The 26,477-nt window shown below is 46.9% G+C and overlaps 1 protein-coding gene across 2 annotated transcripts in view; it reads left to right on the top strand.

The window, feature by feature from the left end:
• The window catches only part of LOC144754517 (uncharacterized), a 424,858-nt gene that overhangs the window by 118,291 nt on the left and 280,090 nt on the right, over positions 1-26,477 (top strand). The window contains exons 4-5 of one of the 2 annotated variants that reach the window (XM_078642413.1): positions 2,390-2,443; positions 5,945-6,095. In XM_078642413.1, coding sequence (XP_078498539.1) covers positions 2,390-2,443; positions 5,945-6,095 — 205 coding nt within the window. The remainder of the gene's footprint in view (positions 1-2,389; positions 2,444-5,944; positions 6,096-26,477) is intronic. The other variant, XM_078642414.1, reaches the window with a different exon arrangement.

Here is a 26,477-nt window from a genome sequence, read left to right as displayed (position 1 = left end):
ATCATCAGTATCGGAGCCTCAGCGACTAGGTAGGTATCATCCTCGGTATCAGAGCCTCAGACACTAGGAATGTATCATCCTCCGTATCAGAGCCTCAGACACTAGGTAGGTATCATCAGTATCAGAGCCTTTGAGACTAGGAAGGTATCATCATCAGTATCAGAGCCTCAACGACTGGGAAGGTATCATCTTCAGTATCAGAGCCTCAGCGACTAGGTAGGTATCATCATCAGTGTCAGAGCCTCAGAGACTAGGAAGGTATCATCATCAGTATCAGAGTCTAGGAAGGTATCATCATCAGTATCAGAACCTCAGCGACTAGGTAGGTATCATCCTCGGTATCAGAGCCTCAGACACTAGGAATGTATCATCCTCAGTATCAGAGCCTCAGACACTAGGTAGGTACCATCATCAGTATCAGAGCCTCAGAGACTAGGACTGTGTCATCATCAGTATCGGAGCTTCGTAAGGTATCATCATCAGTATCGGAGCCTCAGAGACTAGGTAGGTATCATCATCAGTGTCAGAGCCTCAGAGACTAGGTAAGTATCATCATCAGTATCAGTCTTGCAGACTAGAAGGTCTCAAAGTCTGTGGCAAAGGCCCGCAGACTAGGAAGCTGCCCCAGTCAATGAAAGCACCACAAACTAGGAGGACATTACCATCAGAGCCCCACAGTGTAGGAGGGTGTCCGTGTCGGTATCAGAGATGACAGACTATGAGGTTAGCATGGTCCACATTAGGTCCTTGCAGAGTAGAAGGGTATCCCAGTCTGTGTCAGAGCCCCGAGGAACAGGAGGATGTCAGTCAGCGTCCAGGCCCTGTCGACTGGTGGGTATCCTAGTTGGTGTCAAATCCCTGAAGCCTGGGAGTCCATATCAGGGCCCTGCAGACCAGGAGGATGTCAGTTCCAGATACTAGGAGAGTGTGACCATCTGTATCTGAGACCTGCAGACTTGTAGGTATCCCCATTCATTTTAAAAGTACAGCCCTTCTTTATAGTATCATACTCAGTGTAGGAGATCCCCAGACTAGAAAGGGTATCACAGCCAGCAACCGATCCCGCAGTCTACGAGTATATCATAGTCCGTATCAAAGCCCCACAGTCTGAGCCCCACAGGACAGGAGGGTATCTTGGATACTGTCACGGCCTCGCAGACCCCAAGAGTATCACAGTCAAAACCAGTGCCCTGCAAACTAGTAAGGTGACAAACCCGGGTGTACTCGGACTGGAAGAGTCTCTGAAATAGGGCTCTGCAGTCAAGGAAAGCAGTCCTAGACCTTCTTACTAGGAGGGTCTCAAGGAGAAGGCCTGGGGGCAAGAAGCCTGTCTCACCGGGTCCTGAATCCTAGAGAGGTGTGGGAGACAAAGCGCCTTAGTATAGACTGCGCTCATGATCTAAGCCTATTAACTGGATACAGAATCAGTCCATATCAAAGCGGATCTAAGAAGGAAGGTCGAACATTTAACCCCCTTTTTATATTTTCTGGGTTTTAATCCGATTATTTCACCTTAGGAGTGTCTCCAGACCTTTTCCTCTGAAATTGAGAGGGTTTCAAAGTGGGATCCCCAACCAGACAGGAGTGACACAGACATAGAAGTGGCTCAGAGCAAGGTCTCTCAGTTAGACTGGGGGCGTAATGGGTTTTGGGGCGATAGATTCAGAAATGCAGATTGGGAGAATGTTAATAACAGCCCCACTCTGGCAGCTAAGCTGTGGAACGCCCTTCCTGTTCACATCCGGATCTTAGATAACTACCTGTCATTCCGGAAAGCATTGAAAACATCTTTTCTCATCTCCCTAGGTTTGGTAGTCCATGCCCTTTGTCTGTCTCTGTGGCCCTGCAGCCCTCAGGCCTCTTTCTCGCTTGCCTCGATGGACTCTTTGCTGTCAGTGGCCTTTATTGCTTTTAGCGCCGGGACGTCCCTTTGCTGGGGCAGCTGTTGCCTCTGCAAATCAGCTTAACCTAACCTAATACAGGGCCCCTAAAAGTAGGATTCTGATGTTCCGCTGACAAGAAGGGCCTTAGGTCACGATTGCAAGTGACTGAGTACACTGTGTACGGTACGGCACCCTATAATTACTGGGTGCAGTAAGCTCCGTTTCAGGGCATGATCACCGCCCCTCCCACCCCTTCCCCGCCAGAATAGAAGGGTGTTGGGTTCTAAGACTGTAGATTTTGCTTTTGTAGAAAGTGACCTGAAATGATGGTTTGACCCAGTGGCGAGGTTCACCTCTAAGCTTTATCCACCTTGTCATCTCATACTTACTAAAATATGCTTGAACGTATACAAATACTTACACAAACCTTTGCTCCATTTCTGAGCAAGGCTCATCTGTTTGGTTTTGTTTTGCTCTACATACGACACCTCTGCTTTGTGTTGCAGCAAGATGCCATGAACCGCTACGGCGCCCTCAGCTCTCAGCACAAGATCCTGAAGGTATGCAACATAAGACAAGTGCTCAGGTGCAGCCTAGGTGATGCTTATACTAAAGCATGTGAATTTGGCACTCGGAGGCAGACCTAATTGAGACAGACCTCCTAATTGAGGCAGCAGAACAGAGGGGAGGGTGGATGGGACGTCCATTAAATGGTGACTTATGTCTTGATATCACTCACATTTGAATGACCCTGTGTATGTGTTAGACCATGGATGGGCTAGTGCAAGGGGGTGGACATGTTATTACCCAAGACCACGAATAACCATATTAGGTAAGAGGGCACACCACGGCTATGCGTCTTAGCCCAAGAAGATAGTCGCACATTGACCGCTATTTTCACAATGTGAAAAGTAAACCTCACAGACATATAATCTATTATGCATATATATGAATTACACATGCATGTTTGATCGGGATATTTTATCTGTCAGAGACTGGCAGGGTAAGACCAAAAATATTTTATTTCTTTTTTGTATATTGTTTTTAGTTACCCGTGCCTGAGAGTTCTAGACAATATCTGTAACCTCATGTGATGTATCCCAACAAGAGACGTGGTAGAAATGGTACCCATTAGTGAACATAATAAAATGAAAAAAATGATGACATAGATTCAAGAACCACTCAATAGTTGGCTTTATCATACTACATTGTAACTCTATTCTAACTAGACTTTGTTCTAATTCTTAGTCACGTGTCAGTAATGTTGCAGAAGGTTTTAAAAAAAACATTCTATTCAACACATACACAATCACACCTGCAGGTACCTTGGAAATTGCAGGTGGACTGGTTTGACATTACAATCATCCCAGGTTTTTAACATCTCGTGAAATTGGCTTGATCGATCCCTTGAGATGCCCTCTGGTCTTCCTATTCCTTGAGATGTTTCACTCACATGAGCTAAAAAGATGGCGGCTATGGACAGATGCTGGCCTTGGCATCAGTCCAGAAGCATCGGTAGCATTGCATTCAGTCCTCCGAGCTCTCGCCTTTAGATTAAAAAACATGGCCTTATAAAGTGCTTGAAGACCACTCCTTTTGACAACACCTACCTGCACGTGATTGCCTTTAATGTTACCACACCTGGATTTCAACAAGGCTGATTTTATTACGCCAATTGGATGCATCTACAAATATGTATTTTCATCTCAGACCAATGGAGACCTGTTAAATTTGACCTCTGGTCTCAGACCAGTTCACACCAGAAGGACTGACCTATCATTCATCACCTTCCTGTATTGCCCCTCACTCCTGAATGACAAACAATTGGACCACATCCAGAATCATACATAGTACTTTGGACTGGAGAATACTTTTGCACATGTCTTTTGAAAAGATAAATTCCAAAACATTGGCTGATTTCCCAGACTTTCACTACTTGGGTGACAGCCAACACACTAACTTTCCAAAATTACTTTGTATTCCAACACCTAAAACAATGGCGTGTTACTGTGGTTGTTTAATGCACTCACCTAAGTAATGCACCATCACCTGTATTAAATGTTGAAACTATGCATGAAGTGAAATGTTAATTCTGCAATAGCTTCATCTTGCTATTATGAATATTAAAAAGAGTTCAAATCAGCAAGTCAGTAGATTAACACTCTGTATCTGGGCACTTTTTCAAGTCCCAAACCTCGAGTACGAGTGCCATCACTGGGGATCTTGGTAGATAGGTGGGGTTAAGAAAATAATGGAGGGTGGAAGTTTTTGGGGCATAACATGAGGGGGGGAGCGGTGGGGGGGTCTTTGTTTCTGGCTGTTTTGTGCTTGTTTCCCCCCGTCCACAGACATTTTGGCTCCTTCCACCAGCTAAATCATCTTGTAAAAATACAAAACTTGGAATTTCATTTCCTGGGCCTATCGTAATTTACGAGCCATTAGTGGTGATGGATTTAATCAGGTAGGTAAAGTTTCTGGAGCAACCCTGCCTCATCTAGTGTAACAACTCTGAGTTCCTGCCTGAGGTGGGGAGAGAGTGTTACGACGCAGCATACAGAGTAACAAAATAACTAACACTTGAAGATAAATCCAAGACTGTCCAGCAAAAAGTGTTATGAATTAAATTACTTATTTTTAGGTTGGCTAAAAGAACCTATTAATATCAGTTAAAGCATTGTATGCCAATCTGCAAACTTAGGGTTGCTGGGAAACGCTTGAATATGATGACAGTCTAAATAGAAGAAAGTAAGTCTATGGAGAGCTAATTCCTTGACTCTCTCGACTACATGCAGGATAAGGGCCTCGGTTGACCATGCACTGAGGCACTGTAGCAGCCCGGCGACTATGATTAAAGTTCTCCGCTGCACAGATGGAGAATGTTATCCTGATGTGCTTTTGCTAACTCGGTGGGGCACCTACAACAAGCTGCTTTGTCACGACAGCTTGGTTAACTTTTTGTTCGTTTCCCATAAATAAATTGCAATGGGATGGGTTGTTATCAGAAACAAAATGTGAATGTCTCTGAGACGCATGCAGTTAACGCCAAGCGCCTGTGTATCATTGTTGCTTTTTCCATGTGTACGATCCCCATACCTTTAATACTGGTCATGGACCGGTACCACAGCATCAAGAAACCGGGCTACATAGGGCCACCCTTCCAAGGTCGATATTTCGATCCTGTGGTGGGTTGACCACCGGCTTATGGTTTATGACCATGCAGCGACCTTGGGTGCTGCTGTTGGGACCAAGAAGGTGAGGCTATAAATGAGGTAGAGACAGAATTAGGTAGGTGCAAAGATCCTACCATTGTGTGATTGTTCTCCATATGGCCTAGGAATTTGTCCATTGCAGGCTGAGCTGGGAGTCTTTTGGCCACACTTGCATGTAGTTTTGCTTACCATTCCACTCACGAACCTTTAGGAACAAAGACAAATGTCACATAAGCTAAAAACTACATCTACATAAGTTACACACATAAGTGAATTAGAGACTCTCCTATCACAGACTTTTATCCTTAGTGAATCATGGATAATTCAGCAGTCGCACACACCTTACGCTTTTTTTTTGCAAGCAGAATTTGGAAATTGAATTGGAAAGATCCTCCCTAAATTGGGCCTGGCAAGGAAGTTGTGGACAGTTAGGACATTAAGACCTGCAATATCCCCACTCATTTACTTACAAACTAGGAGTTTGGGGAGCTGTATGATTTTGGCGGTTTTTCGATCAATGAAAACTAAGCAACATGACATGTAATGCATGTCATTTTGCTAAATTTTATTAACTTCATACACTTTTTTATTAAGAACCGGATTTCTGTGTCTCTCAAGTGGACTTATAAATAATATAATTTTCCATTCTAACTCTTAATTCCGTAATGTTTGTTTAACATGCATGCTCCATATGTGCAGACTACTCAATAAAGAGGCTGACATATTGAATTACCTGAAGTTTCAACATGCTTATCAAAGGAAGGCAACCTACTTGTTTCAATGTTTTCTTCTTGCTGGGGGGGGTAAAGGGAGGGGGCTTTAACCTTAACCTCCAGTTTCTGTCATTCTCAGAACCAGCATGAAGAAGTGAAGAAGCAGCTCCTGGACTTGCAGGTGCAGCATAACTCTCTAAAGCTGGAATCCCGGCGAGCGTTGGAGAGCCACAACCAAAAATCTGCACAGCAGCAGCTGGAGAATGAGAACCACGTGGTGATGCTGCTGGGTGAGTACAGGGAGGCAGCCATCTTCGGCAGACTTGGACTTGGGCTAAGGAGCCATGTGCTTCCCTGATTCTAAAACACATACACTCAACCACTCATAATTGTGAGGCATCCGTGAATAAGTACTGGATCCAAATATTGACACCCTAATAGTGAAAGAGGGATGCTAGTTTACTAAAATGAATCTCAAATGGAACTACATATCATATGAATTTTTTTATTTATTCACTTGTGTTTCCCTTTGTAGGTTCACTGTACTTGTTTAAAGTAGTAATTTGGTACTGGAAGATTTGAAATCGCTGATGTTTGTTGACACACTATGTGCAATGTTTATGCATATTGCACCCACCCTAGAGCCTTCCACTCACGCAGGTGTATGTATATTTGTTTTAGTTCTGTAACACGAACCTAGAGGGAAGGCAGTGGAGTTCTGTATCGGGATAAAGAGAAAGCTACAGTCGACAAGTGATTGGAGAGGTAGCTGTGTTCTGAGAGAGAGAGAGAGAGAAGGTGGATTGATGCTTGTCATAATAGGGTAATTTAGCGCTACCTGCACAAAGCGTGAAGTGACGTACAAGGCCAAGCAGTTACACTGGGACAAGTGCACTCAGTATGGCAATTGTACAACCTAAGTCCCATATGCAGCCTATAGTTTCAATTAAAATGCATTGCTTAAAATTTTTAATAGTTCTATGCTGACTACTGGTCATTTTCCTAGAAGAAACCTTTGGTAAAGTGAGGAAAGGGACTTCAAATCCCAGAAGAAACTTTTGGTAATGTAAGGGATCAAACGTCCAAATAAAGACCATTAGAGATATTTGCCCCTGAATATCTGAAGGATGGTCACATGAAAGTGTTTCTTCCTTTAATGGTAACAAAAGCATCTCCTGAAATGAGAAGAAATATACATTTTGAAACACACAATTGAGACTGAGAAGAAAGCTCACATCATACAATCTTCCCTGGTAATCACAAACATACACTAAGGATACGTAGGTTTTGAGTGGACGTGAGATATTGTCTACCAACCTTTCATTGATGCGTAGAAAGATTGGAACTAAAGTTCATTTGGAGCCCAGTATTCAGTATACTATATCTAGGAACTCCTGAAATCGGTGAGTTCATCTTGGTGGTAACCACCAACCTAGGTGTGGGGAGGGCACCGAGGATGAAGCATGGCACGATTTTTAGTAGGTGAGGTGTCCTCTCCAATATCTCTATATGCTTCTGATTAGCTAGGAGACAATAACTCATGTCCCCTAAATAACTACATACCACTAGTACATTTTTTAACACATATACATCAGTGCTCCTTCACTTCCAATTTGGAATGCTACACGCATTCATAAAGAGAAAGGCAAAAGATGTTTTCTTGCCTGACTTCCACCAGCAGGTAGTAGGTGCTGAGGTCTAGGAGAGTACTTAATTTGTTAAGATTTTCTTTGTACCCCACCCTGGGGCAACCCATTACCTCAGCCTCCTAGTTGTACTGTTACTACCCTACATTTCCTTTCTCTTTAATTTTTGGCGGTTCTTTTTCATTTCATCTTTCTCTTTTTGTTGGCGTTATTCCATCTATCCCCTCATACGTCTTTCTCCATGACCCGTAAAAAATTAGTGCTGGTTCCCACCTCTAGCAACTTCTAATTTGGTGCTGGGCTCTGAACACTGTACATGTTCCTCCCTCTTAACCCATATGAAGGGAAAATCACAATGTTCTCACCCGGGATAAGGTCTGTGCCTCTAACCGGTATCACAAGAGCAGATGAGACCAATTTAAATAGAGGGTGGATGTTAGAAGTATTGCTTTCTTTTCTGTTCATGAACAGCACAAATTGGTGAAGGGGTTAATGACCCTTCTTGGAGCACTTTTCATGCTCCCAATAAACGATTGGAGAGGGGTAGGCAGGAAAGAAACTGATATTTCAAAGTCCCTTTCCTTAATTAAGCTCTTAATTGTATAAAAATAGTATCTCTTTTCATGCTAAATAACAATATATGTATGACCCCCTTCTCCCGTTATTCTATTGCCTCATATCCCCATTGGTGTTCAGTTCATGTATGTATTATGTAAAGCGTGACTTGAGTGTGCTTCCAGATTAGTCTCTAGCTCTGTGCTGGTTAAGTCATGCAAAAACGAACAGTGCCATTTGGTGAAGGAAGATGTATTGAGTCCCAGTTTCTGTGTATGTATTCATATCTTCATATTTTTTTTTAAATTTTTTTTAAAAGACCTTTATTGTAAACTTCCAGCATGACACAGCGTAAGGCCTACAACCCGTTCGGGCCGGCCGCAGCAGAAATAGAGGTCAGGCATTGTCAATAGGATAACACAGCCGCATGGCCGACAACCCAGGGGTCCGGCGGCGAATAGAAACTAGGTGTATCATGTATCGAGTATTTTCAGGCATACGATATGGCTTAGGTCTATGAGTTTACAATAACCAAATAACAAAACTGGTCTATGAAACGTAAAAGCACGCGCAGCACAATCAGTCCTTTGAAGATGAGAGAACAGACAGTCACACATTGCAGTATATCGTTAACCAGCCGTGTGGCCACCAACCCATCCCCATATCTCAATATCCGTCCATCAAAGGGCGGAAAGCAGCACACTAGGTGACACAACCATCAGCAAATAAAGACCAGGCTCAATCCTCAATCTGAAAGGTCCTCATCCAGGTCAACTCGCGGTGGCTCACATATATCCCCCCTAAATGCATTCCATGCCCCCCAGATCTGCCCCCATTTCGCCGGGCAACCTCGATGAACAAACACCGCCTTTTCGGCTACCATGGCGTCATCCATATCTTTGCACCAGTCTCTCAGCGTGGGCAGGACGTTGGAACCCCACAGTTTGGCTATATTGCGCTTCGCCACCATCATGCCCAGCACAGCCCAGTCCAGCTGACGATGGGTTAGATCTTCTGCCTCCCAAATGTTCAGTAGACAGCGACGTGGGTTGGGCAGTAGGGAAACCTTTGTGGTCTGGGAAATGGTCCGCATAACCGCCGCCCAGTACGTGGCTACACATCTACAGTCCCAGATCGTGTGGTAAAATGTCCCCCTGTCCCCGCAGCCACGGAGGCAAAATTCGTGAGAGGCTCTTCCTATTTTATGAAGAACCGTTCTGATATAGTATGTGCGGTGAACGATTTTGAACTGGACCAGTTTAAGTCTGGACGGAATCGCCGATTCCTTTGTCGAGGAGAGTGCCTCCTGCCATTCTGAGTCATCAAGGTCACCAATATCTCCCACCCAACAAAGGCGCAACTTGGATAGCATGTCAGGGAGGTTGTTGACCAGTTTCCGATATGTGAGGGATGTCGCTTTGTGGGGCATATGTTCCGTAAGCAGTCTGTCCTCTAGAGGGGTGGAGTCCTGTAATGTTGTTCCGGTCGGGATGGTTGAGAGAAGCGCGTGTCTTATTTGCATATACCTGTAATATTCTGATTGGGCCATATCATGTTTGGTTTGTAGAAAAGCGAAGTCTACTATGGTACGTTTTCTCCAGAGATCACCCACCACGGATATACCTATGGAGTCCCATGCCTGGAACCCCTTACTATTACCCATGAACCCTAATCTGTGGGAGTCCCACAGGGGTGTCATTAGTGTAATTACGTGTGCGCATTGAAGGTGTCTATGTGCCCTGTACCAGAGCTGGATTGTGTGACGGGTCGGGCCTATCAGATCAGATGGGACTCTACGACTATACAGGTTTCTCAACAGTCCCCTGGGTTCAATACCATGCCTATCCGCCAGAAAGGCGGGTTCCGTTTGCGGGGCGTGGAGCCAGTAATTAATTTGCTTAAGGTGGGCAGCCCAGTAGTACAAATCAATATTGGGGAGCGCTATACCCCCATCATACCAGTCCTTTACCAGCTTGCATTGCGCGATCCGGGCCGGTTTCCCATCCCATAGTAAAGTAGATACAGCTGCCGCGACATTCTTAAAGTAGGAGGGGGGAGACCAGGAACGGTGTGTTCTCGGGGAGGTACAGAAAGCGAGGCAACGTCATCATTTTGAACAATGCGGCTTTGCCCAGGAGAGTGAGAGGGAGGGAACGCCACACCTTCACGTCCCTTTTGAACCGCTCCAGAGGGGGTCCCAGATTGAGGGCGTGAAATTCGTCCGGGTCGGAAGAAACTTGGATTCCCAGATACCTGAAGGGGCCGTTAGTATAGCGTAATGGACAGTCCGCCGGAAGCGGTGGTGGGGTTCCAGCAAGATCGTATAAGACTGATTTAGTCCAATTAATTCTATAACCTGAGACCCTTCCAAATTTCTCGCAGACGTTCAGCAGTTCTAGAATAGATTTTTTGGGGGAGGTGAGATACAAAAGGATATCGTCCGCGTAGAGAGATATCCGATCCTCCCATGTCGGCGACCATCTGATGCCTTTGATGGATGGCTCCCACCTGACCCAGATCGCCAGCGGCTCAAGAATTAGCGTAAACAGTAAGGGGGATAAAGGGCAACCCTGCCTCGTCCCATGACCAAGCGGGAAATCTCTGGAGATATGACCATTCGCTGCTATCTGGGCTAGTGGTTTAGTGTAAAGCAAGCGGACCCATGCGCAGAACTTTGGGCCGAAGCCCATGCGATGAAGCACAGCAAACAGATAGGGCCACTCCACCGTATCAAACGCCATAGTGGCGTCAAGCGAGAGAAGTACCGCCGGCTCCTGTATAGACTCCCGGCGGGCCATTACCGCCTGAAGACGGCGTAGATTATATGAGGTATTACGATTCGGCATAAATCCGGACTGATCCGGGTGTACCAGGGTGTTCAGGTGTGGTGCCAAACGCTGTGCCAATAATTTGGCAAGGATCTTTGGTTCCGCGTTCAGTAAGGAGATGGGGCGGTAGGGAGGAGCATGATTCCGGTGCCTTACCAGGTTTATGGATCGGAATGACTGTGGCAAGGCGTTGATCCCTAGGGAGTACCCCCATTTCTAGACTGTCCGTAAACATTCGGAGAAGATGGGGGGCCGTTATCTGGGCAGTGTGCTTATACAGTTCTATTGGGAGGCCATTGGGGCCCAGAGCCTTGCCTGAAGCCAGTGCGCTGGTCGCTTCACGGATCTCCTCCACAGTGACGTCCGCCTCAAGCTCCAATGCTGCCTCAGGTGAGAGGCAGGGGATCGTCACATCCTTAATATATTCATAGGCTTCGTCAATCGAGTACGGTGCCTGGGCGGCGTAAATCGCCTCAAAGTGATCAGCCAGAAGGTCGACTATGGCACCAGGGTCCGAGATCGAGGGTCCCTCTGGTGGCGTCAGGTGTGCAATCACCCTGCCCGCTTTTTCTTTTCTGTCGAGCCAGGCCAGCATCTTGCCGGCCCTATCGCCCAACTCATAGACCCTATGACGGGAGGCACGAATCTTGGTCTGCACCAACTCCCTTTGGTATGTCACCCACTCAACGTTCCGCAGTCGAACTGCCTGAGCAGTCGCCGGAGAAGGGTGGGCCTCCTGGTCAGAGATCGCACACTGAAGTGCGTCCTCAAGGGCACCGAGATCTTGATGCTGAGTACGTTTCTGGGCAGCAATGGACGCAATTGCCTGCCCACGTATGACCGTTTTATATGCTTCCCACAAGGTGCTATGGGAGCTCACGGAGCCAGTATTCTCCTGAAAGTAGTGGGTAGCGGCGTTTGACAGGGTTTTCATCAAAGGGGCATTTAGCAGGTAGCCCGCATGAATGGGAAAGACGCGGCTTCTATGGGGACGGTGATTCGTGTAAGTGAGCCGCAGTGGCGAGTGATCCGAGATTCCTCTCGGACGGAAGTCCGCCTCTTCAATGCCGTGCAGCCCATCGCCGGACATTAGGATGTAGTCTATTCGTGAGAGACAGTGATGTGTTGCTGAGTAATAAGTGTATTGCTTCTCATAGGGATGTTTGTATCGCCAACTGTCTGTGAGGCCAAGGGCTTCAATTAGGCCAGCGAGTCGCCCGCCTCCCCGCACCGTTGTGGTATGTGGGTGTCTGTCCATCGTGTGATCTACAACATCGTTAAAGTCGCCCCCTATCACCAACGTCGCCGTCGGTAACGACAGCAGAAAGGCCGCTAGGGCCGTGTGTGCCGTGGCATGTAAGCCCGGTGGAACATACACGGATACAAAATTGAAAAGTTGGCCCTCCCACTGTATCGTCGCAGCTGCAAAGTGGCCCTGGGAATCAATTTTGGTCTGTTGACACACCATCGGGAAGTTCTTCCGAATAAGTATTCCCATCCCTCTAGAGCCGGAGGAGAAATCCGCATGCGCTATGAATTTATACCCCCATCTGTCCATCGCTCTCGAGGCCAGGCCCACAAGGTGAGTCTCCTGCAACAGGACTATTGCCGGGTTGCAACGCTTCAGGTATTGCAGTACTAGGCCCCGCTTCACCTTGTCGCCTAAACCCCTGACATTCCATGTGAGGACCATGAAGGTCGACGTGTGAGAGGGATGTGGCACGCTCTGCTCAGGTGTAACCGTAACGTGTACTGCCATGGAGGTGTGTGTGTGATTTCGTACTGGGCAATAGGGGATGGGTCCTGCATCCCACCTCTGCAAGGAAAGTGTCTCTAGCTAAACGCGTAGCACGTGCCATAGATCGTCGCATAGTGCAAAAACTAAAACAGTCAAACATTCCCCCTCTTCCCCCCCTCCCTGCCTCCCTGCTGCACGGGTCCAAAACCGCCCGCCTCCCCAACTGAGCAGAGTGCTTAGTCCCAACCCAACCCAAAGTACTTGCTTGCAAGGGGTAAGTAGCTCCGTGACCTCACGAGCGGCTCCAAGTGAGCTCCTCCGTCCAGCACGGAGTGTCCGCCAAGGGCTGCATCGACAATGTTCCAAAGAGGTGTCTCTCAAGGACTATGATTGCAGGGGTCTACTCTTCCGTACGCTCTCCGTCCTCCAGGCCCGATTCTGCAAATAGATCCTGGCTATGACCCTGGGTTGGCCGGTGATCTGGTGGAGTAGCTGGCCGGTGGCCACGTTGTCCCCTGTCATTTCGTCGCGGTGCTTCCACTCGCCTCCAACCATCCAGCCACTCCCTCGCCGCCTCCGGGGTGTCGAAGAACCACGCCTTATGATTATCCACGATTCGTAGCCGTGCCGGGAAAAGCATGGAGTAGGGTATCTCCTTAGCTCGCAGAGCTTTTTTGACGTCTATGAAAGTCTTCCGTCGCCGGGCCACCACAGCCGTGTAGTCTGGGAAGAAGGCAAGAGTGGAGTTCAGGATCTTAACAGGTGCAGAGACCCTGGCTGTTTGCAGTATGGCATCCCTATCACGGAAGTTAAAAAGTCTCGCCAGCACTGGTCGCGGTTGCGCCCCTTGCTTGGGCTTTCCCCCGGGGACTCTGTGCGCTCTTTCGACAGAAAAGAAATGGGAGAGGCCCTTTGGTTGCAGCTTCGTCCTGATTAAATCCTCCACATACAGATCCATGGATTGCTTGCCCTCCGACTCTGGAATACCTAAAATCCGGACGTTGTTCCTTCTGGAGCGCCCTTCTTGATCGTCCAGTCGTTCCTGTAGTTTTCTGGTGACCGCCTCCATGCGCTCTGCAGCAAGTTGTAATTCCGAAGTGTCTTCCACCAATGATTTTGTGACTACTTCCACCTGCGCCACACATTCCGTCATCTTGTGGAGGTCCGCCCTCAGGAGGCCAACGTCCGTTGATATAGACCCCACCGTCGTCTGTACACTGGAGAGCATCTGCATTAGATCTTCCAACGTCACTTTTTTGGAGCCATCTCCCTCTGTACTCCTATCCGTGGATGTGCGACCCTCCGGGTGTTTTACAGCGTTTTTCTCAAAGGCGTACTTCTCCAGCTTGGATTGCACCGCAGCGTGCCGGGGACCCCTTCCCGTCATAGCGTTGCTGTTATGGCTCGGAATCGTGCCGGCGCTTTTGTTGCAGAGTGTGGCCGTATGCAATCCGGGCCAGGCTGTGGGGAAGCAGTAGCAAAATGGCGGCAGTAAAATGGCGCCGTCGGTCAGAGTCACTGGTTCGCCACAGGGGAGATCTGAGTTAGGCACTTGCGCGAGGCATCCACCGGGCTGCTCACCTCTGAGCGCTCGCCAGCGCTCCTTAGCCGCCTCCCAGGCTGTAGTGACTCTCAGGCTCACTGCCCACCTCAAGCCCTTAAGGATTCCCGGGCTCCGCAAAGAATACTGGGCCTCTCCAATGCCTCACCAGTCCCGGCAGTGCAGACCCCAGGGGCCGTCGCGCAGGTCGTTCTGTGCACCCGTGATCGGGAAGAGGTGGGGGCAGGCGCCGCAGTCGCGCCCCGCCCGCACAGCAGTATTTCGGATCTCCTGGTACCGGGGCACTAAATACGCCGGGGCCGCAGCTCTCCACCGCAGCGTTGTCGGGCGAATGAATGATGTCCCCAGGCCGACCCACCTCCGGTCTTGATCAGGACAGCCGCCGCCTCAGACCGCAATTGACCAGCGGCAACTTCCGGCAGGGCTCCCCGACCACAGGGCACTTCCGGTCGGCTTGCCGATCTGCGGCAGGACGGCGTCCGGCGGATGTCTCAGGGCCCGTCTCCGCACCTTCAGCCAGCAGCACTCGATTCGGCCCAGAATAGGTTCGGACCACACCCCTCAGCGTCGGCACCCCGGTCCGGCCACCGGAGGTGCAATGTGTCTGCTGGATTAAACGGATAAATGCACTGGAAGCCGCTTCGGTCTCAGAGCTCCCGCACTACGCCGCCATTTCGCTTGGCTCGTAGCCACGCCTCTATATCTTCATATTTTAATGACTGGGGGTCCATGTTACTTTGCCCCAGTGCCTCCGTCTCTTTATCCAGATGTTGATGTTTGTGACAGGGCTGCATTAGTCTCCATGTTCATGTGTGTGTCTGTGTCTCCGTTTAAGTGTGTATCTTTCAGACCCAGTGCCTGTTGATGTCATTGTATGGATGTCTTATTGACATTCTCAGTAGTCTTGTCGTGGAGCATGTAAACATGTGGTCGGGTATGTGGGTGTCTGAGTGGTATTGGTAAGGGTATATTTATCTGTGTATTTATCTGTGTATTTTCCGAATGCAGTTTCCGTGTGGGTGCCAGTGAGTAGTTGCACGTGTAGAACTTGTGGCCTGTGGATAAGGAGAAATTCAACAGTTTTTAGACGTTGTTGTAGTGAGGGGTCTGCCTGGTTGCTACTGTCTGTCGATGTAGTGTTCATGTTAGTGTGAGATTGTATAGTGCTTGTGCAGGTGAGTCTCTGTGGTGCTTTTGTTGGTTAGTGTGTTTCCAGCAGAAAGTGGGTGAAGGTTGGAGGTAGGCAATTTTTCTTTTCTTGGTCTAGATATTTTTGTTTGAATAGCAGTGTTGTCAGTAGTTTCCTTATGGTGAGATAGTCTGACATTTTCTTGATGTTACGGGAAGGAAGTACCAGAGGGTTGTTGCTGAGACTGATGTACCTTCTGTTAATAATTTCCTGAAGTTGGATATTTTGAGGAGTGTGACTTCTGTGCATCTTACTATTCAAATTTGCAGGTATTTAGTTAGTTTCTGTGTTTAAGAATATGTGGCTATTATTGTATCGTATGTAAGGCTTTGAATATGTTTATTTTTTCTTATGGTAGCTAATGGTTGGTGTATAGTTTCTGGATGACATAGTTTATTTATCTAACATGTAGGAGTAGTGTTGCTGATGGAGTTTACTTCTGTTGGAGTGTGACAAAGTGGTATGCAAGTAGTGCCATTTTCATAGTCTGTTCATGAATGTAGTCGTGTCTTTTGAGGTGGAGGAAATGCAGCTTATAGAGTTGGCTTCAGCTATGCAGATGAGTTCTGAAAGCATGTGTACAACTTGGATTTTTACTGTATTTGGGAGCGATGCCACAGCTTCGTTTGTAAGCAGCCTTATGAAAGGTACGGCTGAATTTTAGAGCTTTGTAAACAGTGGAGGCTCTTCCGCTAAGGCAGAGGGGTGTTGCCCCACTTCTTTTTTGCAGTGAAAGAAAAGGAAATAAAATGATAACTCTCATTATATCGTTTTCATTTGTCCTGCTTCTGGCAGCTTTACGGTTCTGCTCTTCTCGCAGAGCAGGGCAGGGTGAGGAGTGGTAGCGCCCTCCTAAATGCGCATGATTGTTTGGCCGGCCCACAGTCATGCACACTTCGCATGTTCTCCAAGCAGGCTGCATTACAGCCTGCTTGGAGAACATGCCCAGGGTCCCAGTCAGCGTCTGAGCACTGTGATTGGCTGACTGTGAGCCTGGTTGGGCTTCCTGGTCTGGCTGGGCAAGGGACTACGGAAGAGAGACGTGGAGAGGAAGCGATGAGAAGGTAGATTTTTTTTTTCTTCTTCTTTTAATACCCGCTTCTCCCTCCCCCCTCCTGCTTTTTGTAAAACGTCATTTGTTTTTGTCTTAGGGGATTTAGTTCAAGTGCTGAGGCTGTTGGAGTTTTCACTGGGATTGCTGTAGATTTTACCAGCTTTCTGCATAGTTTCGAAGGTGAGGTTGAGGCATTTGACTAGAGCGGCCAAAGCTATCAATCTTATGTTGAAAAATAGAAGGGACCCAGTGGAACCTTGCATCTGTACATGAACTCGATTTTATTTTTCAGTAGAAAGGTAGCCCAAAGACTAGTTACGTTCTGTTGTAAAGGAAATTGGAGATACATTTTAGAGCTAACCCATTGTTTTGTAGTGTGTCTGTGACTATGTAATGGTTGACTGTGTTAAGTGTCCATAGGCATAAAGCCTCTACCCCTGCCTGGGTGTCTTTAAAGAGGTCTTCTCAGACAGACACATATGCTTTTGGTTTGTTGCTCAGGTCTGAATTTTAATTGTGCTTATTCTAAGATGTCTTTTGATTCCATACAGTGTTAAAGTTGTATTAGTTAATCTTTTTAGTCGTTTTGCTTGGGAGAGTGTGGTTGAGATTAGTCTGATGGGTTTATGGTGGTCCTGTCCTATCCTGTCATGTTTGGTAATTCCCCCCCTCTGTCTTAAAGTATATTTTAAGTCTCTTGACCACTTGTTGTTATTATTAGTATTGTTGCACTTCTCAGGCTCTTTAATCAAAAACCAATCGTCATGCCCGGTCATCCAACAATATTGGCGAAAGGTGATGCACATAATGTCAGTTGTGGTGGGACAGGAGGTTCCTCTGGATACCCGATGGCATGTGTTATGTGTATCTGGGGAACAATCTTGGCCTAAATATCACAAAATATGGCTGTTGGTGGACGCAGTGGTTGCCAAAAGAAACATAGCCATAGCTAGGGGGGCCATGGACTCGCCAACGGCTACACGATAAAAACAGGACATGGATTGGTGCTGTACGGTAGAAAAGACAGTATTTGAAAGCAGGGGATGCCAAAAGAAGTGGGAAAAAGTATGTCAACAGTGGGAATCATATTGGGGGAACTGGGAGACTCCGGGAAGCGAGCAGAGGGGGGGGGGGGGGAGAGGGGCGGTGAGGGGCAGGTGTTAGATTGAGACCTTGATTTTAGCGTGTTACTGGGGAGATAGAATTACTGATTGTGTTATATCATATGTTCTAGATATGGAAAATGCAACTGGAGATAATGAGCTGTTTGATACTAACGTATGTTAAATAAAAAGATTTAAAAAAACAAAAAAAAACAATCGCCGTTGCTTCACGTCACTGCCTACTGATCAGTTCTTAGCTCATCAGGAAAAAGTAGACATACAGACGGGGGCAGGTTGGTCTTTAACGTTATAGGGGTAATGTCCTGTCTGGCAGCTGTGTTGAGGATTGTAGGACATGTTCCATACTGCATGTGTCACATTCCACCTTATTAGCATCACTGGAGAAAAAGCTGATTCAGTGGGACGACATCTGTGCTTGTGCTCTTTCTCTTTGTCTTCATTGTAAACTAACACTGGTTACTTCCACACACTTTTTCAAAATCGCATGTTCACAATGTGCCGGATAAAGTGAGCATCATCCAATCTGGGTCTCTCAAGGCACCCTTACCAGGCTATTTGAAGCATGGGGGTACGCTCCTACATGCAGATAGCCATTCATCAACCTCATGCTTAGAAAATATTCTGCTTTTCCAACCCTCATTACCTGATCTTTCTCTTCCGCCTCACCCCTTCCTATTCATAATGGAGAGCAACCCAACACTGCAGGCTCCCCATTTGCCTATTATACCACGCAGCCTTTTTAATATAGTGCATATGCCCTGTTAAGGGACACCTCTTAAATGGCAGTGGCATTAAAAAGAGATAATCCTGTTTCTTTTGTCTGACCAAACATGTCATTGAACCTCTGAAGATGTACAGTTGTTCTAAAAAGAACTACTCGTTATTAATGCTCAAAATTGTTGTTGTTATTTTAAAGTGCTTGGTTCAATTGATGTTTTAAAGCTGATTTTCCTTCATGTAAGTGCATTCATTGCGTACTCATAGCGTTTTGCGCCCATGGCTCTTTATTTATCATCAACCATGGCTAGGTATCTTGGAAGTTTAAGTAATGTGATGATAATATCAAGCCCACAATGGTGTGCGCGGTGGAATCTGGCTAGGAGCGCTTTGATCACAATTTACAGTCTTAGGTGTTGTGTTTCAAGGCATTACACTGTGCACTGAAAAGCAATAGAATGTTGTTCTACCTGAGTTTTCCAGACTTAATTGGACTTTCACGTCAAGTGCTTCCCTGAGATGGCAAAAAGTGTAGAGCACTGGCAATCAATCCCAGTATATTTGGAAGAAGTGTCTGCTGCAGCTGCTTTGGCACATTTCCAAGATTTTCCTTTCTCTCTCTTGCAAAGGAGACAAAGAGATAATCTGGTGGCCTTGATATCTGAGGGTTGTCTCAAGACAGCCAAGGTACAGTGACCACTACAGAATTCACTTTACACACCTTTCTGCTAGAATGTCTTAAAGTACAGTCACTTATTGGGAAAGCGGTATATTTTGTAATGCATGCTCAAAGTACAAGATTAGGACATACTTCTAAATCTAGCTGGACACTAATTGTTGTTTTCTCCTGAACATTTAAAAACCAGCTGTTCTAGGAATCTTCTCTTGGTTGGCGTTTTTTGGAGATGATGGATCATGGAGAGGAATACAAGAGAGAAATGTTATCCTTCATAAGATGAGGGAGAGGAGAGTGAAACAACTGTTCTGTAGCCATTTGAAAGAAACAGCTTAAAGCCTCATGAATGATTCCCTTCCTAAATTCTAGGTGGCCAAGAAAGCTCCAAATTGAAAAAATCGGCATTCACACATCTTTTCCCCTTTTTCCCAATTCCATGACCTCTTCTCTTTATCCAGGTTTTCTCCAGTGTATGACACCCACTGAAGGAGGAGAAAGAGTTGGACCCTTGTCCAATGAGGAAATCCATCAGGAAGAAAGATATGCCAGCAATGCTGCCTTTACTCTTATTATTGTCATGGAAAGATCATCAATTCAACTCATGAACGTCAATGTAACAGTAGTCATGGCAACTTAAAATATAATTTGAGCCTCCCTTTCAAAATATTTCAAGCATCCTGTCACTAGAAATAATGTATAAGTGGAGAGATTTGGATAAGATACAGTATTCTAGTTCATGTCCAAACCCATTTGGAGTAAGTAGATGCTGTCCTTAAAAGTGTATCCTCCATTAGCCTGATTAGACTTGAAGTTGGAGGGCATATAAAAAGCAGAGGGAGTCACGCCACCTTTCTGGGAAATCATCTTTATGGACATAGATGTGACCTTTCGATACATTGCTTTTCGAATAGCAGACATTCTCATTAAGTTTTATTTTAAACTGAAAGCTGTTCCCCATCCAAAAAACATATCTTACCTTAATGAAGGAAAACCAATTAGCCACAACATTTCAGATCTGCTCAAGAATCCGTAAAAAAGTAGAAATGTTCCATACTCCGTGATGAAATATATTGCTTCTCTTCCTCATGAGCCCCCACTGAGTATGCTTCAGAGAAAATGTTTGTAAGTCGAATAATTAGCAGAAAGTGTGGAAAAAATAGTTTCAGATGTGTCACAAGGACAAAATTGAAAGGACTGCTCTGTCGTGTACATTGTCAAACAGGTGCAAACAAATAGATGACCCAGGATCTTATGAAAATGATTGACATTGCTTTAAACCAGCAGAAAGAAGGTTTGCTCATGAGTGATTCTGGTCCAATAGGCACTAGTGTGATTCTTTGTGCTCTTCAACCTCATAAAAGCCCACCTGATTGTGCAGACTGTATTTCAAGATGGAGACTTTACAGCAACTTAAATTGCTGTTTTCTTTTTGGGGAGGGAGAATTTTGATTCCTCCTAGACTTAGAGGATGTCTCTGTACATAAGCCCACAAGAAATGATTACCAAATATTTCTGCGTTTTAGCATCCATGTATCTCTAGGCATTCGAATCAAACATTTTTGCAAACATTGTGGGACTTCTGATGTGGCTCCTTCATGTCAGGGGAATTGAAACCCAAGCACATCTAGACAACTGTATAGCATATTCAGAGACCATTGCATGGACGGAAACATTTACAAGTGAGGTCTGCAATGTGTTATGTTATGTTATTGAGGTTTGTAGCGTGCACAGCTACTCAATGAGTGTCCTAGAATGAGCCTAAGAGAGGAAGAGCAGAGTAAAACTCAGCAAAAAGGAGAGAAAGACAGTTAAAGAGAAAAGTTTTGAGTCTCTTTCTAAATTGCTTGGGATCCTGCAAACTGCGTAAGTCAAATGGGAGTGTGTTCCCAGCCACCGCAGCCATGTAGGCCAGGGAACTGCCACCTGTCCTTTTAAGGCGGAATCTCAGGGATGTGTTGGGAATCCATGGGTTTCTGATTCACAGAGACCAGCCCCACATGAACCCATGTAATGATCTATAACTCATTGGGCCCACTACAGGATGGACATGGAACTAGTTTTCCTTCCCGGGATTTGGCCATACTGATTGATGCAGCAGAGGCTATCGCACCCCCTTCAAAAGCACTCTGCTGCAGCCATTGAATGGTGTCTTGTTCAAGAAGACCTTGTTAGTAGCCCAGTTTGTTCTTTTCACTCGATATTGAATGATTGACAGGTGGGATTTTGTGTGGCTCTGTTATCTGCTTCAGTAGGTAGTTGTCATGCCTTTGACCAGACTTCACCTGTTGTCTTTATTGAGACACACCTCCAACACTGGAATCCGGACTCTTAGCTTTTTGATGCTGTGATTCTGGGTTCTCTTAAAAGCCAACAGACTTTAAAATGGTTTGTTGCACCAGGACACCTGACCAAAGGGGTTCCACTGTGTCTCCCAGCTCCATTGATTCTGAAAGTGGATGCCACAGGTCTCAGAGTGTGGTAGGTGGAGCTTGGAGGATGCATTATGAAGAGAAACACCAAGTCCAGAGCCCTCTGAGACGGAGCAGTCCACATCTGTTCCTGGGCAGAACTGATCAGGTCTTTTCTAGTCCCCTTCTGTTACTCCTTGTCTTTTTCAATGTTTGCCAACTAATGCAAAAGTTACCTCCTCTCTTTTCAGAGATGTAGATTTCTGGCATTACCCTTGATTCCTGAGGGTCTGGGGAATATCAGGTGGGAAAAGGCCTCACGTATTCTGGTAGATTTGTGAGGGATGTGAATGGAATGATTATAGCTCTAAAAGAGATGGCAATAAGATGTCCAATGTATCCAATATTGGGGTATCTTTCATAGATTCATATGCTTAGAATCCTCCCCGCCGACGAGGTGGGAGTCTTGCGGTACAATAAAATATATACATCATAGTAATAATAACATTAAACCATAGGCTACAGTAGATAGTAAAGTCACTACACTAGCCTATCCTAGTCCTTGTGCAAAAAAACCCAAACTTGGAAACATGCCAATCAGGCATCAGCCCCTCCTAGAACCTTCCCCACAGAGAGGCAAACCCTCAGATTTTCTACTGCATCTCGTGTGTTAGGGAGTCTCCCTGAGCTCTGCTCAGTTTATTTTCCTCAAGCTTTACTTCTTTGAAGAAATATGTCGGATTCCAAAAAGAGTTTGTTTTTGGCCTGTTCTACTTGTGGGAAGAAAAGGCTGCACTTTGAAGACCCTCATAAAGAGTGTATTTATTGCCTCTACCCAGCACACAAGGTCAAGGACTGCAGGATCTGTAGAACCTTTCCTGCCAAGACCTTGAAGGATAGAGAAGTACGCCTGCTGGTTTGGTTGGAGAAGTTGAAGGCATCATCTGGAGTGGTTTCTGAAGGTGAAGGCAGTATTCGTCCTCAGGCGTCCACCCCCATTTCCAAGAAGAGGGATAGATCTGGAGATCCTCCTGAAAAGCTCAGTAAGACCTTGAAAACATCCTCTTCTAAGGTGGGTCACTCTGCCTCAAAAAAAAGAGTCTCTTCTGAGGTGAAATCCAGAGATAAGGTGAAGGTTTTTCAGAAAACTCCCTCAAAATCTCTTCAGGATCCTCGGTCGACAAGTAAAACGTAGTCGTCGACAAGAAAATCACCACAGAAGGTGAGTGGATCTTCAGCGTCGAAGAAAAGTTTACCGGCGACGAGATCCCCGTCCACGGCATCGACGACGAGTGTCCCTGCGCCGTCAACGACCCACATCATGTCGACGCCGGCTTCGCCGTCGAAGATCCCGTTGGCGATGCCTCCGCCGACGGTTATCCCGTCGTAGGCGAGTATCCCGTCGACGATACTTCATGTTCCGTCGACGAGCCTGCCATCAACGAGGTCGTCGACAAGCCCGCCGTCGACTAAGTTACCGTCGACTATCTCGCCGTCAGCGATGATCATGCCCTCGTCAACGAGTCCACCGCCAACGACAACTTCAACTATGACGTTGACGACCACATCGTCGACTATGTCTTTTCCGTCGACGACGACTATGATTACAACGTCGGCGATGCCGTCTATTACAGCCATTTCAACGGAATATGAATCACCATTGATATATATTTCTGTCACTCTGAAGCGTAAAAAACCTACACCTTTACAATTTACGCCTGTTTTGAGCTTCAGATTGTCGTCTTCCAGACGGTTTTTTCATGATGTTTCACATATTTCATCTTTACCTCCAAGCAATTACTTGGAGGAATCTGAAGATGATGATGACCCCTACGGACAGGCACATGATCCTTCACAACTCAGGATAAAATAGAAAGATGATGAAGAAGAAGAATATTACGAGCCAGGTGAGTCATTGAGGGCACCACAAGAGGTTTTCCATCAAGAGCCAGTGGTTCAAATGCCTGCTTCAGGACCTTACGGCAATGCTGAAGGACTACAACAATAGCTTTCCTCCAGCTCCACCTCCACAACAGCCTTCTCCTGTGCAAATGAAACCTGTGACACCTGCAACACCTGTTGCTGAGCCCCAGGTGTCGTTGCCTTCACAGCTGCTACTGGATGATTACGGGGACACAGCGGCTGCGGATGGAGAAATTCCTAATTCGCCCACTAATGTAGACGAATGGGATGAATATCTAATTTCGGCTCCAGCTTCACCGATTCCTCCAGCTGCAGACTCTCCTCCTGAGGACATAGGGGGATTCCATGCCATTATGGAAAAGGCTTCTGCTAGGTTCCACCTAAACATGCTGGTACAGAAGACCGAGTGCTTCTTCTATGATTTTAAAGACCAAAACAAGAAGTCTACAAGATCTATTCCCATAATTGATCATATTTGGAAAGAGGGAATAAAAATCATGCAAACTCCATTCTCCATTCCAGCAATCCTCCCCAGGATTGACAAAAAGTATAAAGCACCGGAGGATGCACCAGCCTGCCTTTCAGGCCACCCTAAAGCAGACTCTGTTATATCTCAGGCAGCACAAAGAAAATCAAGGAACCCTTCAGCTCCAATAGCAGCTCCTCCTGACAAGGATGGAAGGCACCTGGACAATATAGGCAAACGTTTTACCACAATGGCAGGCGCTACTGTTTGGCCATTCTAAGCAGATATGACCGTCAATTGTGGTCGGACATCTCGCCATATATAGAAGATCTGCCAGATGATAACAAGTTGGAGACAAGGAAAATTCTCACGGAGGGTGAGAGGGACGCTTCTGAAATCATAGATATCTCTATGGTCAATCAATCAAAGGTACTTTATTCGGTTACAATCAAATAACCATAAAAGCATACAGAATACAAAATTCATTTCATTAAAATATACACAAGATTGCGCAAAAGATATTACATTAAAAGAGGTTTTTACAATTAAGAAACAAGAACAAGAGTACATTAACCAGTTATAAACGGGAGAAGTGGGGCAGATGGACTGCATCATGGCTATAGCGTTCTGTCCTTAGTTAATGATGTTAAACAGAGTTCAACGTATATGCGGTACGGGGGTAGAAGTGATACAATTCTCGTGTTTTTATTTGCCCATCTCCTCTTTGTGGCTCCCAGCTACGCAAATATGGAACGACCTGCCTAGCCTTGAAATTGACAATTACCAAATCGCCTACCATGTTCTTAGGCCGAGGCCCTATCCACCCCACCCTTCTCACACTCAAAATTCTACCATTGATACTAGTTGGGAGGGGTCTGTTTTTCGTCAGCCAATACTGAACTTTGTTTTTAAGGCCCTGATGGCCTTCAGTTTTCCCAACAGTGAGCTCCGGCACTCCCGATAGGACGCACACATAGGGTCCTGCCTCTGGTGGTAAATGTATGCAGTTGTTGGTTTTTACTGGACCCTCGGGAAGCTTACCTAGTTGGGTCGGCCGTGCTCTAGAGATAGAGCAGTTGGCTGTAATGCATTTATTAAAAGGCTCCTTACTTTTAGGCGCTCGGGATTCAGGGTCCGATGGTTGATCCAGGGGGGTTTTATGATTGACAACGGTGTCATAGGTATTTAAAGCAGCTATGCTCTGAGATTGGTTGTTTGTCAGGTTGTTTACCTCTAGTTCTGCGAGCTTTACCCCAATTCTCTCTATCCTGTCGATTATCGGGACAAGCAGATTTTTAAGCAGTTCTTCTAGGCTAGCTAGCAGGGTGGCTGGAAGGAGGGATACAGGTTTTTCCAGTAATTGATTGGGGCTCTCAGGGGTGGTAGCAACTGTAACCATAAGTGGTTTTAAGGTGATTTTTGGGTGTTTCGAGGGTCTCCCATTGTAAGCTACACTTTTACGTTTAATACCTTGGACAGGAACCTGTGGACAATCTATCGATTGGACGGTGGGAATTTCTACTAAAGCAACATCCGGGTTTACCAGGGAACTGTTAATGACTTGCCGCGGTTTTCTGGGGTTAGGACTTCCAGAACCCACAGGGCGTGAATAGGTACCAGTCTGTTCATCCTCCTGCGATATAATGTTATACTTAGTGTTACAAATCCCATTTAGCTCTTTCAACAATACAGTGTTCGGCGAATCAAGTGGAGTTGAGGGGGGTCCTTCACCGCATATGACATCTTTGGGAAGGCTGTGTTCGATAGTAGCAATGGCCGATGTCACCCTGGTTAGATACAGGTCCAGTGTCCCTTTCAAGGATCCACCCAAAGCAGGAGTTTGATTGTAGAGTACTTTAGTCGTCATGGGGCAGCTAAGTTCACTCACCCATGCCAGTGAACAGACAGTTTATTAAACTACTTCCTTTTTGAGTCCGGGGATAGGCTTGGTAGGCTCTGGGCAATACACAGTGAAGAAAGCCAATCTTTGGCCCAGGTGTCTCGGCAGCAGGGAATGGCACAAGGCCCGTCTATGCCTCGCGACTTCAAACGGTTCTTAGGCGGCGTGGCCCCAGCACCGGGGGCCCGACCATGCCCCCCGAGTCACCAGCTCTCTCCCTCCAGTGCCCCTCCTCACCTCATTGTCTGGAGACGCCACCGCTCTGGCCGCAGTCTCTCCGGCCGCACCGCTTCTCAGTAGGCTCCGCTGACTCTTCCCCCAGGAGCCTCGTCCCGCACCTTGACCACCTCCAGGCACAGCCCCCGTCAGGGAGAGGGGATCCACCGGCTGTGAGTCTTTATAGGCCGGGGTCTCAAGTTTCGTGACCGCCGGCCGGCACTCTGCGATTCCGCCAGCCGGGTCGCGGCAGCCGCAGCCGGTCCACTGGTACTCCTCGCCTCAAAATGGGCTTCTGCAGCTGTCGACTCCCCGTCGGCACCCAAGTCCCCGGGCAAGTCTTTCCCCTCCGCAATCTGCACTGCGACCTGGCGCGCAAATGGTCCATAGGCCCAGAAGCCGGGGTCAGCCCCCTCCCACTCCACCGGCCGAGGCTGCGCGGTAGCAGGAGGTGCTACACCTCTCGCCCGTCGATTGTGCCGGGGTGGCCAAAGTCCCTCAGTCGGCCCCCAGGCTCCGGGCAGCTCTCCGTGTCTCTCGTCCTCCACCGCGGCTCGGCGTGAAGCTGCCGCGGGTCCCGGGCCGCCCGTCCCAACACCGCGTCCGCTGTCAGTTGCAGCGCTCGCAGCGCGCGATCGTGATCATTTTCAGGTCAAAATTAGTCAGTAAAT

This window comes from Lissotriton helveticus, chromosome 5_1 (genome assembly GCF_964261635.1).
Source record: "Lissotriton helveticus chromosome 5_1, aLisHel1.1, whole genome shotgun sequence".
In the NCBI taxonomy this organism is placed as follows: Eukaryota; Metazoa; Chordata; class Amphibia; order Caudata; family Salamandridae; genus Lissotriton; species Lissotriton helveticus.
This window is presented reverse-complemented; position numbering and strand designations above follow the sequence as displayed.